This window comes from Poeciliopsis prolifica, unplaced genomic scaffold (genome assembly GCF_027474105.1).
Source record: "Poeciliopsis prolifica strain line A6 unplaced genomic scaffold, Auburn_PproV2 SCAFFOLD011, whole genome shotgun sequence".
NCBI classification, from domain to species: Eukaryota; Metazoa; Chordata; class Actinopteri; order Cyprinodontiformes; family Poeciliidae; genus Poeciliopsis; species Poeciliopsis prolifica.
Genome location: NW_026562386.1, coordinates 6,576,646 through 6,593,457, shown reverse-complemented (window position 1 = coordinate 6,593,457; position 16,812 = coordinate 6,576,646). Strand labels below are relative to the sequence as shown.

Here is a 16,812-nt window from a genome sequence, read left to right as displayed (position 1 = left end):
GGCAGCGGTCATGTCTACGGGTCAGGAGTTGACGCAAGGGGGTAGAATAAAGACAGGATCGAGCAATAATCCACATGATGAGAAGAGCACAGGAATTAGGCTCTTTAATCCGCTGCTTATGTCTTCTTAGAGCTTGCATTATTGCAGAACATGTACAGGTATTCAGACTGTACTCTTCAGATTTTTAGGGTTTTTAACAATAATCACCTCCCAACATGATCACCATTACATATTTTATGTGACTCATGAAGGTCAGCTTGACCATGCCTTTATCCTAAGTGAGGCATGAAGATTAAATTTATACAATTACTTGAAACCTCAGTTGCGCTAAAATGTTGTGAAGACAATCTAGAAAGTGATCTAAAACTTTATGTGGCCTACCTAGTCAAAACCTAGAAAGTAAACTAGAATCAACTAGAACAAAATGTCTGCCTCAGAAATGAGGCAATTAAATTATTTTGTGTAATGTATCATGTGTGTGAAAATGTCTGAATAGTCTGTTTGTGTAAAAACCCTGTTCATGAACAACAAGGGCAACACCATGTTAAACATGGTTAGTTTAAGTAGCACCAGTCTTACTGCATTTAGTGTTGCAGAAAAAGTAGTCAAGAAGTAAAACAAAACAAAAAATAAACTTAGGGGTGTGAAAGTTCTTGAAAAGGTATTCTAGGACTTGCTAATTTTATTTCAAACTTATTGGATCCATCTGCTCACAGGACAGCTGTCTTGTCACTTAGTTTGCCATCGCATTAACCAGCTGCCAGCCAGCTATTATCGATCCATTCAGTCAGTCATATCAGGCAGGACTCATCTATCTGCTTTTCCATCCATTCAACTATCTGTGCTTGCCTTCCTTTGCCTCTGATAAGCAGCTTTCCCAGTAAAGACCAAGAGAACAAGGAAAATGTGGGCAGGAAGTTGTCTCACATTCTACGTGGTCACAACCACCTGGAGACGACCTGTATGTGTTTATTATGGGATGACACGAGGGCACAGCGAAATCCTGATTAGATTTGAACACACACACATTCACCCACGCACTCGCTGAGATAAAGGCAAAAATACACACGCAAACCCGTATTGCAAAGACACACACTAGATGAATAGATGGTCACACACATAACCTTGCAATGACTCTCTCTATAGGTTTAACCCGTCATTGCTGTGGGGTCAAATGTTCGACCAATTTCACTTGTTTCGTTTTATTTAGAGGGCTTGTTAAAGATTACATATGTGGCAGGCCAGGACATCACTGCAAAGGAAACACAGTAGCTGTCGTATCTGTGTTGACAGGAAACCTTCTTTTCAAGTGTGAACCTGAAAAGCTGTAAAGGGCGGTACATTCCTGGACTTCAGAGATTTCATTTTCACTGCGTTTGTAATCTCTCCTTCTGATGTAGTGTGTATGTTAACCAATATAAAAAGAAAATTATAATTGACTTAGTATTTTTACCAAAACTTTGTGGCAAGACTATTGTCAAAGAAGATTGTAATATAAGCGATTTATTATACAAAGGATGGGAGCTTAAGCAAAAAATTAAGGAAATGACAGATTTTTCTTAAGATGAAGCCTTCTGTTTAGATTTACTCCACCAGTTTTCTAGTCTATTAAATATGATTCACATTTCTTGCATGAATTTTTTGTAAATAATTGTTCAAAACGATAAACATTCTTGGATGCACCAAAAACAGTGAATTGTGACGTTATCTTTGGCTACTCAGTGTGGACAGAGTGGATCTTGTGCCTCTGTGTGGGCTGCCCGTCTGAGTGTTCATCCAAATGTAAATGAGCGAAGGTTTATGTGCACGTCTGGGCACATGTTCCTGCTGCGTGTGTGTTTGTGTGTTTGTCCTGGCAGGAAAGCAGGGCCAGCCTCAGATGGGTAGTGGCAGACATATTGGTGTGTTTCAACCCATTAGCCAATAAAACCACAGGTAATCACCAAAAAAACACCTCCAGCTGGACGGGGAGGAGAGCATGGGGCAGGAGAGGAGAGGAGAGATAGGGGCAGATAAACAATAAAATGGGGAAAGGAATGTGGGCAAGGATGAGAAGGGGGAGGACGGACTGGGCAGATAGATGTAGGAAGGAATTAGTGCTATGCGTGGGCTGACGTGCTTTTGCGCACGTGTGTGTCGCAGTGTGGAGGAAGTGGCTCTGGCAGCTGCTGTTTCTGTGGCTTTAGTCCAGTAACACCTGACAACCTGCATCTATCACTCCTTTATTGAGAAAGAGGGATAAAGGGGAAAGTAGAGGAGGACAAAGTGTGGAATATAGAGGTGTGGGGCTATGAAACAGCAAGAGAAAAGCAAACACTTGGAGACAAAAGACGGATGACGGCTGGAAAACTGAATCTGAGGAGGCATATAGTGAAGGACAGACAATATGTTATATCTTCAAAAATATGTTTTTGGAAGCTATATTATTCAATATAATAAATTGTTTTATGTTTTTAAATGCTCATATGAACCTGCATCTTTTTAATTAGTTGGATAATGTAGTTTAATGTCCATATGTGTTGGTTCTAATCACTTCATTGTACTTTTCCTTTTGGTTTCTTGCCAGTTTTAAGCAAGAATTATAAATTATCACAGAATTTGTCATTATCAGGGGAAATGAATGACATTCAGCATTGTAATTTATAATAATGATGATCCCTGACGATGAAAAACTGTTTGGGATTGTTACTTTCCATATGACTCTGAGATTTTTAGTAAAAATAAATTCATTTAAAAGTATAATTAAAAATGTATTAAAATATGATCGATTCTTCTGTGTGCCACCATGATATCACAATATAATTGTTTTATATCAGTTTAGGATTTTTACAGATAATGGCTTCAGACACTGCCAGGTTTAAAAATTGTTTTTCTTGTGCAGCACGCATTGCTCATCTGTTTGTTTGCTAATTTTGCTCTGTGCCTATTAGGCCTTGCAGATTCCATGTCATTAGCACACTTAGTGTTTCTGCACTGGAAGTGTCTCGCTTAACTGCAGAATTAATCTAGTCCTCCTTTAGCAACAACATGAAAAGGCTGGGTGTGGGCTAACTAGTCCCATTAACTGCATCTATTAGGATGTACGATTTCCTTCAGCATTTAGAGTGTTTAGCCTTTAACTAACAGGGCCAATTAATGAGTGTCTTGTTACCCATTAGGAAGAGTTTGGGCATTTAGCCTTTTCCCAAGCTAACTAGCTTCTTAATCAGTCCAGTAATGAGAAAACATCCTCTCTGCTGCAGCAGTCAATAGTAATCACTGTTTACTCTGTTTCAGAGGGAGATGTATCAGGCTGCTGGAGTACTGTAGTTGTCAGGAGGGCAAGGGAGGAGAAGATAACTTTATTCTGTTTAAAATGATAACATGTACACAGCCTCAGATGAATAAAAAATGCAAAAAAACAAACCAAGTTTGTTTCAGTTTATTCCAACAGATCGAAAGCTGTAGATGTTGCCAAATTAAGCTGTAATTTAAGGGATGTATATACTAGCATACAAGTACAAATTAATGGATTAGAATATTGTAGGAATTCTATTTATTTAGCAACTTAATTCAAGAACTGGAACTCTTCTTGATTAGTTAGACAAAACTTTCCTAATCTTGAAAGAGACAGGAGAGAAACTGAAATTTTGCTTTTTCCTGTAAGTCCTCATTGGTGCTTTAAATAAATATTTGAATGTGTCGTTCTGTGTAAAGAATAACAATTGAGTCACAATTCCTAATCTGAATTAATCTACAAATAATTTTCTTAGAAGTGCTTGTATGTCATTAACACAAAGCAAACATTCACAGATCACCTCATCCCCATTAATTCATTCAATTTCATAAATTTATCTTTTTATTTTTACGTTTAATAAACTGCCATGTTAAGCTTTCGGGTTTTCTTCAAACACATGCTGAGGGTTTCTGGTGTGTCTCACCATGTCTGCCTTTCTGTCTGTCTATTTTGTCTCCTATTAAACTGTTCCTTCTGTCCTTCTCCAACATGTCTGCATGCCACAGGCAACATTGAGTACAGCTGTCCCGCTACCAACGAGTGTGAGATCACCAAGAGAAGACGCAAGTCATGCCAGGCCTGCCGCTTTATGAAGTGTCTGACTGTGGGCATGCTGAGGGAGGGTAAGGGAAAAGGTCTCTTCTTACAATTTTTTGTTAACTTGTTTACTTCTGGCATTTTAAAATGTGTCTAGATAAACTGAAGCCAAATTTAAGAAAACAATTTGTTAATTTGAGCTGTATGAAGTAAAAATTAAGCCCCGCCCAATTCAAACATGTACTTACACTCCAAATAATTGGTTCAGTGTTTCATAGAAAATTATACTTCAACCATACACTGTGTGTGGTTGTCAACACATTTTGTCACAATCATGGATGAATATTTGAAAACTCTTTATGGTAAAATTGGTAGAGTTATGTTAAATGTATGTTGGCCTGCTTTTCCATCCCGAACCCAGTTTTTGTATAGACCTAGAATTGGGATAAGCGTCTTTTTTTTTGTCATTTTATCTGTTTATGGAACATATCAACAGCAGCAATGGTATATCAGACACCACAGCATGATGCTACCACTTATATACTTGACAGTTCACATATTGATTCTAGATTTAAAAGCCTCATCTTACTAACTCCTCCAAAGACACTTAAGCACAAATAGCCCAACCTTTGGCTTGTCTTACCATAAAATATTTCTTCAGTAGACAAGAATGGTGGGTAGAAAGGTTTTTAAACATTCTCACCACTTTCACCTAAGGGGTGCAGGTTTTATCCTTTGACTGACATTTTGGATGTAGCTAGAATTGGCAATAGGCAGTCTTCCCAAACGTACATCCAAACTGCTTTTAGAATAGACAAAGCAAGATTTAAAAGCAGCATTATGCTTCTGGAATGGCCCTGACCTCAATCCTATTGAAAATATATGGTCTATGAATAACACTGTGTCTGTGCCAGGAACCCAACCAACTTAAATGAACTTTACCAATGCTGCCAAAAAAGGGATCAAATATTCATGCCTAAATGCTGACTGCAGATGTACTAGGAATATGATCAACACTGAATTATTTAGCAAAAAGGTAAATTTAGGTAAAAGTAAGAGCCTAGTCAAATAAAGAGATGTATTATCAAACAATCCTGCATGTAAAACAAAAATAACAGTTAAAAATCTCCTCAAGATTTACTCTTTGTTTTTCCAATTATTTTTATGTTGAGTAACTTTTTTATTAACTTTTATAACTTTTTGTTCGCACATATTACCCAGGCAACACCAGGTAACACCTGTGCCTATGTGTAGAGAACATCTCAGCTCTTGAAGGATGAAGATTTAGTTGTATAAATGCAAACCTTTGAACTTAAGTGCACAAAAGCATGTATTTCTAATTTACATGAAGAAGACAAAAAGGTAAAACGACAACCAACACTTTCAGTAACTGCCCAGAAAGGGATAAAGCCAAAAACCAAAAGATTTTATCTGCTCCAACACCACTTTGATTAAATACACTCACTCTCTCATTTTTACATTCCCTTGTTGCCTTTTGCCTCTTTCGTTCTCTCCTGTATGCCCACCTTTGACCTTTCTACTCCCACTGCACTTCCAGCGATGAAAACAGGCACAGAGGAGTGGGGAGGGATGACGAGGAAGGTATATTGAGAAAAAGAGGGAGCGAGGGATGGTGAAGGTGGGAGAAGCCTTGGGGATGAGATGGAGGGACAGGGGGAGGGAGGGTAAGAGATTGATTTATAGGAGCAGAGGAGGGGGACCCAGGGAGGATGAGAGGCAGGGGGAGGATGGTTGAATGAGGCAGAAAGTGTGTGAGAGATGGCAAGAAAGGAGAGGAGAGAAGGGTCAAGGTTGTAATTGATGGGAGACCTGGCCCGCGCCCCCTTCCTTCCAGTGGTCAGGGAGCATGCCGGTGCCGACACCGTGCCAGCCCTCCCTCCAGGCATCCCACCCTTCGTCTCTCCCCGTGTCTTTTTTAGCTTATTTAGCTTTTTCTGATCCTGTTTTGTGTCGTATATGAATAGCATCTCTTTATACATGCATCTACAGAGTAACTGCGATGTTTTGTAATTGAAACAAAAAATACAGTTACATTTTTCTTTTAATAATTGAAATTGCAATAATTGCAAGCAACTAAGTTTGCTCAGTCTGTCTTTTTTCTGCAGACACACACACACACACACACTTTCTCTAACAAGCTGCTGTCGTAGCATTTGTTCTCCCAGTTGATCTGACATAGCACAACCTATGTCTCATCTCCAGAGTTTTATCTTGTGTATGTGGCTAACAGACACACACATAGTTGAATGTAATATTGGCAACACCAATACTAGTTAACACATCCAGTCTGCTTCCTTTCACTTGGTGTAAAGACAACATCTTTCTTATGTTGTTTGGAAAGTCATATTTTTTTTTATTTAAGAGTTTGGGGGAACATTTTTAAAAAATTGTGACATATTCAGGAATGAGAAGTCACTTTTGAATCCCTTTAAGTTTAAAGGAAAAGTAAGTACTGAAAATTTTACTTAATTGCAGATCATTTTAGTCTTTACATAAAAGCGGACAAATTTTACTTAATAAAGGACTTCCTGGATCATTTCAATGTTTTATTTTTTGGAGGCAGAACAAAAACGTTGTCTAAAGTAATAATGATTTAGATAGCACATCTGAGTTTTCTTGGACAAATCCCTTTTTTATCAATTATAAACCAAATTTTCCTTTAGAATAAAAGGAGAAATGCATGTACTTGAATTTTTTTTTCTAAGTTCATCATTTAATAGTAAAACATTTCAAAGCGAATGTTGTTGAGTCACTGCTACCTTAAAACCAGTTTGAAACGAGTTACTCTAAAAGAAGACTATTTAAAGGCACTTTGGTAATAAAATCTTGTTTTAGTTAGACCAAAGCTATGATAGCTTAGCACAAATTACACTAAAAAATCAGAAAATTGTGTCAAATTGTGCTTCTATTACAAAGGACCTACAGAAAAAAAAAACACCCAGCAATGAACTCCTTAATCTTACAAATTTCAAAAAAATAAAATGATGGATGATACGTTCTGTTGGAAAAAGAGGGAATGCAACTGAGGGACATGTGTTTGTGTGTTTCTGTCGAGAGCAGGCAAACAAATAGCTGCCTTTTGTTACAACTGCCTCCCTGCTCTACACACATATATCATGCACATTCACATGAGGCTGCATATCTATACATCAACATGACAGACCACAGCCACCCCATTTGTTGTGCAGAGTGTGAATGTAATACAAGGGGTCCCACTCTTCATATGAATAAGGCTCATTTGGAGAATTGATATATCCATTTTCTCATTGGTAATTTTAATTCTTCTTAGACCTTTGCGAGATATAAATAGATTTAATGTATAGCAGAGTTAAACATTTTTTTACCATTAGCATATTTACTATTCAGCTATGGCACTGATTAGCTGCTGAGCTAAATTGAGGACTGTTACTTATTTTGTGACAACGTTCTTTTGGGAAAAGCTTTTTATTGATCCGTGCTCAGCTATTACCTAAAACGCCTACAGATTCATCACTTCCCAGTATGCTACCATTTATACAAGATCTGAGTTCTAATATAATTCTGAGTGGAAAATTTGAGAAAGTTTCAAAAAGCTAAAAATCAAAATTTTTTCCTTCTGTGATATTTTCATATGACAAATCAATGATGTTTGTAATCACTACAGTGTTAACGTCTAAACGTTCCATATTTATATTAAGACATTAAATTAATTCATCTGTAGGAAGCCCTTTTTGCATTCAAATGTAAGAAGTTGATCATATTGTGGCTAGTCGGCATTAATCAAATTTGAATCTTTTCTGAAATCTTCCACTGTAGTTGCTGCTAAATTTCAGCGAGAATCTAGATTCATTTCATTTCATCCCATGTTGACATCATGAATTTTATTTTAATTACTTTTTATAATACATGTATAGCACTTCCTATTTATGCTATTTACTATTTGTGCTTAGAAGTTGCCCTTGTCATAAACTAAATGTTACATCACTCTTATTTCACATGGCTAGAAATTGTATTATATTGAACAAGAAGTCCTCAGCAGACTCGTGGGTGTGTGTGTGTGTGTGTGAGAACATTACTTAGTGTGTTTCATTCTTCTCTTCTTGGTGTTGACAGTGTTGTTGCAAAATTGCATAGATGATGGCGGTAAGTGGCTAGATCAGTTAGCGTCAGTGCTAACTGCGGTTGTCAGGGAGTAGCTCACGGCAGAAAGGTGAAGATAAAGTGGACAGGGTGTAGTGCGGGGGGGACATGGAGGCATGTGTGTGTGTGGATGCTGCAGTTTACCCCTTAGGGCAAGATCTGCCTCAAATTAGCTTTGTCGCCCTGGGAGACAGAGAGGGTGAGATGAAGAGCAAGTGAGGCAGTAAGGAACAGTATGTGAGTTTGTGTTTGTGTGTAGATGGGAACCTGAAGAACAAGAGGCCATAGGGTCAGGAAACCAACTCAGAGCAGTTTTTTTTTTGTTTGTTTTTTTATATGTTTTCTTAAAAACACTACCTGATCTATGAATGGACTGATGCAGCTCTGTGTTGCATTTAAACATCATCTACTGTGAGCAAGACGACGAGAGCAAAGCAGGAATTGAACAAACTGAAAATCAGTCATTCAGGAACAAACCTTAGGAACCTACCCACAAATATGTAGCTGCAAATTTCCAGAATACAAGACGTTATATTGTGAGAACTACCCCTCTGGCAATGGCTGGCTGTCCATTTTTAATGGGTCCGTAATGATGCGTCAGCTGAAGACCAAAAGGTCATTGGGGTGGGGCTCAAATCCACTGAGAAATGGTAAGGCGGATGATAGAGCAGCTAGACCACAGGTAAAAACTGTAGGAGTAAGATCGGAGATGTCAATTAATCCTAACTGCAAACGTTGCACACATTACAGACACTTCATGTCCCTCATCAGCTGTGATTTGTAGAATTATTGTCATTAAAACACAGACTAAACATGTAAATATGAAAGGAATTGGCAGTCATGCAGCAAGGGAGCCAGCAGTATTCAATAGACACATATAGCATACATGTGCTCAAGCTGACAAATTTGCTCAGATTCAGCAGCGACTTTGAAGATGAATCCTGAATAAGCAGGCAGAATGCATTGAATCCAATGCCTGCATCTTTATAAAGTCATAAATGGCCAGCTGGATTGGGATGGTTGTGCTTCTGGAGGGACAAGTCCTCAAACTGCAGATATAAACCTTGGCTCCATGCCGCACACACGCACGTATGCACACACAAATTAACACCTAGTGCCAGCTTTGGCCCTGCTCCCCATAGCCTCTGAGACCTAATGAGTGAGATCAGGTGGAAGGCCCCAGTCTGTGTGAGTGTTGCTACTTGTATGTGTGTGTACAGCTGGTAATGTGTGTGGATCTTAATTCGACTGAAAGCTCAGCTATCTTGATGGCTGGCATCCACCCTCGTTGCCCCTGCACACATGTAGATGATTGCTTGACTTAAAGGTTGAAGAAGAGCATGTCAACTGAATCAACTAGTTCGTGTTTAGTTTATCTTTCTCAATTACTCTGGTACATATGTGATGATCCAGAAAAAAAATAGCATAGAGATGGGATAATAAATAAGCAAAGAGGACCTAAAAGGAGAACGACAAAAGGGATGAATGAGGGTGATGGTGAGATTGAAGGAGGCGAGAGTTGAGGAAAAACAAAAGACGCGAGAGCGAGACAACTGGTGGCGTCTGGAGTTCCCCCCATGGGAGCCTTGTATCTAAATCTGGCCCTGTAGTGTCTGTCTTGCATGACTGTGTGTGACTGTGCTACCGGCATCTGGTTGCATCCCTGCTAGAAAGAAGCGATAATGGAAATGGAGTGACGAGAGATCGGCCTAAGTGGTCCGCTCTCTTTCACGAATGCTTTCTTTGCGAAGAGAGAAGAAAGGAGGAATTTTAGCAGGCAAAGCTGCAACCAGAATCACTCTCACATAAGAATTAGACAGGCAAGTATAAAGGTGGGCTGCATCTAAATGTCTTTTACTCCAACCACGACACTTTGCATTTTGCCTTACCTTTTAATCAGTACCTTCTAACACATGTGATACTGCTGTGGCAGCTATGACCAAATAGCAACAATACATAACCTACGCCATGCAGACTCTCTGTCGACACTGGTGAAAATTTACTTACCTCACGCCAAATAATTGTCGTCATTGTAACCCACTTCCTAATTGATTTAGCTAATAATTATTTGACAATTTGAGCATTCATAGACTGTGAAAAGAGAACTACATTTTTTTCATCATCAATTAAGTATAGTGAAATTATTCTGGGACAGAGGGCCTTGTGAATTTTACAGCCTTCCTCCCAGTTCACATGCTTTACATAAACCTGTGATGGTGCATGATTTGATATTTCACAAATTGCATCATTTTTTTTCTTTTTTTTCTTTTTTTACAATTTAGACACATATGAAAACATGTTTTTTGAAAAATTTAACAGTTTATTAATTATTAGTTCTACTAAGATATTTTTAAGGTGCTTTAAATGTGCAGTGGAATATTCAGATTTTAGTTTCATTGTGTTACGTGTGCAAAGAAGACCACACTTGTTCTGGTACTTCACTCGATTACACTCGCACGCAGCTACAAATTCACACTCCAGTGACAGCCACCTGCCCACTGCCTTAGGCACGGCTGTTCAGATCTGTTCTGGTCTAAACAAACATCACTGCATGACACCACACATTCTCCTCTGAACTTCGCTCATACCGCCTTTATTTTATCTGTCATCGGACAAATGTCTGACATCACCAGTGTATTCGAAACATTTTTGCTGCACATAAAATATGTTCGGTTTTCATTGTGTGTGTGTCTTTCTCTGCATTCACCCTATACTTATTCGTGCAATACATACTTATATGATTACACATTATTAACCTTTACATTTTAAGTGTTATGCTCAGGTATGTTTTTCTCAGTTTTCTTCATGCTGAAAGAAGAATGAGCCCCAGCAATATTAACGTGTCAGCAGATTTATGTCCTCAGACACAAGTAATACCAGTAACAGATACACTCACTAGATTTAAATGGGACTCTTGTCTTGCCCACTGCACTCACCCATCAGTCCATAAAGCCGCACAGGAAAAACTGTAATGTTATTACATCCACACTGCAGCTTAACACACATATACACAACATCTAAGTCTGAAACTAGTTTAAGGTGACTTCAACACAGTTAATACACTGAAGGAATATATGGTCCCTCATTTTTCTGTTTTTCTTTGTCTCCCACAATTTGCTATTTTTACCGTCCATCTACAGTTAACTCCTTTTGGCTGTGATCTACAAAAATTCATTCATTTTACTTGTCTACCTACTCCCCCCTTTGCTCCTTCCCACGACTCTCTTATTTATCCCCCAATTCTCTCACCATTTTCATTGACCATCTGAAATCAATCTGTGTTCTGTTTTTCCTTCCATCCTCTTCTGTCTTTTCCTCTCCCCTCTGTCTTTCTCCTGCATGTGCATTCAGGTGTCAAAGGCATTTCGCTCGCAATCCTTCATCTGTTCACAAACACACACACACGGGCGCACGCACACACACACACACATGCTGACACAGAGTGACGCCAGCACAGTGTAAAAGCGAAAAAAAAAAATCTATCCTGATGTGATCAGTGGAGATCGGGCTATTGACAGACAGCAATATTCCCACGATAGAAATCATTCACCTTCACCGCTGTCGCAGTGTTTGTGAGCACACTGTGGAGGATGTGGGCGCAGAACTGAAAGTATGAAAAATAACTAAAGTAACAGAATATTGGCAAAAGAACAAAAAGTTAGGAAATATACCAGTGACAGGAAAACGGTTATGTAGGGATATTTTTTCTGTGTTTGAGATTAAAGGGAGAGGGCAAGTTGAGGGCTGTTAGTTGAATATATTTTATTTTAGACATCACTCTGGTCTCTGTTTGTCTCCATCAACAGTGCCATGCAAAAGTAATGTATAACTTTACGTAATACAATGAACTTGGTGTTCATTTATATATTTAATCCACCTGAGTTAAAACTCTGTAACCACCTGTCAAGTATTCCTGTCTAGATTTTTGACATATGTCAAATCAATGGTTATGGTGTGTTTAGGGTTATGCACAGCACTATTTTTTTTTTTTGTTTGTTTTTGTTTATGCATGTGAGCCAGACTGATCTCATGTAAGCAGAGCACATTCTCTTCTTTGCTCTCCACTTAACTTATGGCAAACTGAAAAGGGAACCAATTATGAATACATAATTCATAATTGAAGAAGTCATTTTCTTCTTCAACTAATGCTTCTCCAGTCAATTACACACAAGTTGACTCTATTTACTAATAAGGTGAATTGTGAAGAAAACTCGTTGTACTGGATTTTACTTGGTGGTTTGAATACATATATGCACACCACACTTTTCAAAAATGTATATGTAAAGAAAAAAATTCAGGTTGTGACATGATAAATGCGGAAAAGTTGATATTATTAGGCAAAGTATGCTGTAATTCTTCAGATTTTTTTTTCTTTCCTCATATTTCATGTCGTACAAGAGCTCTATTTTTATTTGTTTTTATTCATTACATCCTGTTTTGTATTCAGTCTTTCTTCTCTTCCTTTTTCCTTTTTCCTCTTATGTTTCATTATTTCTAATTTCCACATTTACTCCCCCACGGGTCTCTTCTCTCTTGTCTTTCTCCCCTCTCATCTCCTCCCTTCGTTCCCCCTCTCTTACCCATTCTTTATGGTTTGAAGGCTCATTTGTTAAGAGGAGTTAACACACTCTCACTCGAGCTTCCTCTTGTCTCTTTTTTGTGAGCTTTGGAAATATAATTTTCAATTTTTAATTTGATTCATTTAGATTTGACCATTAATCAGTGCTGAGAGTTAATTTGGTGGAAAATAGATGAGGTAGTTAGAAGGGACACTTTATGAAGTGAATTCAGGGTCTTAGGTGCACGAGAAGGAGAGAGAATTGAAAGTTGGATTGTAAAAGAAAGCATTCAAAAATCATGAAAGACTTAACTCTTTGCTAGAGAGTTGAAATGAAAAGCTCCTTATCTTATTTATGACACCAACACTTCATAATTTACAGCCTAGGGCAAATGGGGAATCTTCCAGAAACCTTAAAAAATTTAATGCCACAACAAAAATACCTTGATTAACGACCAATGATATGCTTTTCCACCGAGTTCTTTGCAAAACATAAAACTGAATAATTTATTTAGACTTTGCTGATTGAATAGACGTACATTTGTTCACCATAACTGGAGCGAATGCAAGTTTTCTATCCAAGTTAGTTATATATCAGGACATTAAATGATCAACTGACAATTTAATGAACATTTTCAGAAAAACTAAAATTTGGAATAATATTCCAGATTGAGTCATCTTCATATATTATTTCAACATATAGTCCTATTTAAAGATATTCATACAATAAAGGAACCAATTAAAAGAGTCCAGATGATCTATTATAAATTTATACAGTATTTAGTCTATGTTCAGTCCTGGTATTTATGTGGCTTCTCTCCTTACATAAGTAACATTACAGCAGCTGCTTTCTTTTTTTTTATTCTATTTTTGTTTTGATGTCATGCTGCCTTTTAATTTTGTGGCCATCCTGGTGGTGTCACGATTGTTGTTTTAGGGGATCCCTGCCGTTTTTTGTGCTGATTTTAAACTGAGTGTTTTTCTTCAGATAAGTCTCGGTGTAATGATTGCTTGAACCAGAAATTTAAATTGCACTTCATTTTATCTCTCCTTACCATTTCTACGTCTGCTTTTCCATTTGCTCTCCCTCTTGAGGAACACCAGTGACCCAAGTGCTTTGTGACCGAGCTTCTTGTCAGGGCTTACAAACACAACACGGCTGTGTGGGTTAGAGAAATATAGATGTAGTTTTAGTGTGTATGTGAGAGGAAAAAGCACAGAATAGCTGTTTGAGTAGGTTTGAACCTCCTAGTGTTAAGAGTCTCTTGACCGTTTGCTGACACTGGGCCCCCTGCTGTACCTGGACTGTCAGTCCTTCTGTCCCTCTATCTCTGCCTGAAGCAGTTGCATACATGAACACACACACGCACACACACCGTTGAGTTAATGAGTGCCTATACCATTCAGAAAGGATCGTGAGCAGTTTAAATATGCTAGATATAAAGCACGTCAATAAGTACTCACAGGCCTGGTTTATCCTTTGTGATATTTTAATTTTTTTGGCACTTGAAATCTTCACGTTAAATCTCTGTGTTGTTTTGAATGTGGTCAGCATATTTACCAAATGATTTAAATCTCTGTGAGCGAGCAAATCTTTCTGGATTTCACATCCTCATTGGTCTTTCTGTCTGTGTCGTTACAAAACAGTGAAATAATTTAAATGTGCAATTTCTCAAAGAAAGTCTTTCCAAGTGTTGCTGTTGATTAGTAAAACATAATGTTTTGTTATATAATAAATGTAGTACTATTCTCAGCATATTTTAGAAACCACTTTTTGAAATTGCTACCAAATGCATGTCAAAAATGTAAAAAAAAAATAAAATAAAATAAAATGTTTGTCTATGTACATACTGTGTGCCATTTTATCAATTATTTAAAGTGCTTTAGGTAAATTAAAAATAATAATCTACTTTACTTAAAGGGTCAACGAATAGCTTTAACATAAACGTCACCATTCGACAGACAGTATCAGATTAAAGCTTTTAGCTAATTCACATCTTCTGTCTCATAGCAGGTCAAGATAAGTAAAGAAAGTCAATATGACACACACAGCGACCATAATGGACTAGAACAAACCTCAGACCTTAAATATGAGAAAGTTGGGGTGAGGTTTGGGCTTTCTTATAAAATCCATGTATGCACTGTTATTGGGCAAATGTCGAGGGCTGAATTATTATGAAAGTTTTCGCATCTGACTTCTTATTTTCACCAGGTAATGTGAAAATTACCTTTTAAAATTTGCAACTAAACTGACTTGTCAAGCTACAAATCAATGAGCAGATCTCTCTCAAAAACAGCAACAAACTCCCCAAGCGTTGACTCTTGTCAGTTTTTTAAAGTTCTGATGATCAAATCTTTCTTGCATCAACTGCAAGTGTCTCCCAGACACTGTCTAGAGAGCTGGGCTGTTCTCCTTCCCTTTTAAATGTCCTGTTTAAGAAAGGTCCATAAATGATCAGGGTTTAGGTCAGGAGGCCATATCATTAGTCTTTCATCTATAAGTTCTTTCCTGGATAGCAAAAATACCTAATGTCTAACACTTTAATTATACGCATGATATCTGGTGTTAATGTTTATAGGCTACACAGTAGAAAAACACACCTTACCTGTGACACTTAAACCCTAAACCCAATAAGCTTTTAAGTTTATACAGCTTGCAGTTGGAAAATATGTCAAATTCAGTTGCTTTATTTAAAAGTTGATGTGCATGGTTTGGGTTCCGATTGCAAATTTGTCCATATATATAGTGACATCAACACTTGCATTTGTTTAGCATAAAGCAATTTTTTGAAGGTATTTGGATACAAGCAATTCTGAACAAATATCTCATCTCTCTCCCCCAACCCAAGTTACTTGCTTTCATTTTCACTGGTACGAAAGTACAAAAGTATTTCTGAGGTTTCAGAACTTTTAGAGTGTTTCAGGCCTGCTGTTCTCCCCTTTCTGCTGCTATCGTCTTCAGTCTTTCCCTCTCTTCCTCTAAAGCACATAACACCTCTGTCTTCCTTATCCACCTTTGAGTGGTAACCACGGTAACATCCAATCCCTTGAGGGATAGGCCTAATTCAATTAGGACTCCTTTGTGTCAATTAATTAACGAGACAGAGAGGGAGACAGCAATCGGGAGGCAGAGATTGGGCAACATGAAGCCAGAAAACCAGAGAAACAATGTGGGAAAGACTGGAACTGAAATAGTGTCTCTGTAGCGTTCAGTCGATTCTAAAAGTCCCCAAAAAAGTTTATAAGAAATAGAAAAACACATAAGAGTGGGTAAATAAGTTTAGTAACAAGCAAAAAAATGCACATACTTAAGTGGAGATGTCTGCTTTCACGTTTTCTTGAGTTAGGATGTGTTTAAGACCGTGACGTGTTTATTACTATCAGTGTCTCTTTTGCATTCACAAAAATAATACTTGTTTTCTTTCATTGATATGTCTTCCAGGTGTTCGTCTGGACAGGGTTCGTGGTGGAAGACAAAAATACAAACGCCGAATAGATGCAGACAACAGCCCGTACCTGAACCCACAGCTGGCTTTGCCCCCAAAAAAGCCATGTAAGAAAATAAACTTTCACACACATTTCAGATCTAACAACTGTGTGTAATCTGTGTCAGAATGTTGAACTGCCTTCACCTGCAAATAGAAAGTTGGACAATATGATCATTATGAGTGAGAGGTCGCAAACAAACACAGGATGTAAAGAAACCCAGCTGTTTGGAACAATGTTTATCTCCGCCTTTTTCTACTGTTATCTTTTTATATCATTTCCAATTATAAATATATTAATTTAACTTCTGTTGGTTGCTTTTCAGAGAATAAAAACCAAAACACGACGAGTGAACAAGCGAGAGTGAGTGAGAGTGACAGGGACAGGTAGAGACGTGGGGAGATTAAGCCTAAATGAGAGCGTTTCTCAGACAGAGAGAGAAGGAGGAACAGGGAGGGTGGGCAGGAGAACAGCCGTAACCCTAATCCGGATTAAATCCAATCTGGCAACCACATCAAACTAGAGTTAGCGCTCTAGCTAACCGTCTGCTTGTACACACAACATACACACACACATGCTGTGCAGATTGAGCTGT

General features: G+C 38.0%; 1 protein-coding gene across 6 annotated transcripts in view; it reads left to right on the top strand.

Moving 5' to 3' along the window:
- Positions 1–16,812, top strand: part of esrrga (estrogen-related receptor gamma a) — a 126,489-nt gene that overhangs the window by 78,529 nt on the left and 31,148 nt on the right. For 4 of the 6 annotated variants that reach the window (XM_055036637.1, XM_055036635.1, XM_055036633.1 and 1 more), the window contains 2 exons: positions 4,003–4,131; positions 16,174–16,284. In XM_055036637.1, the coding sequence (XP_054892612.1) occupies positions 4,003–4,131; positions 16,174–16,284 (240 nt within the window). The remainder of the gene's footprint in view (positions 1–4,002; positions 4,132–16,173; positions 16,285–16,812) is intronic. The other 2 variants (XM_055036636.1, XM_055036634.1) reach the window with 1 other exon arrangement.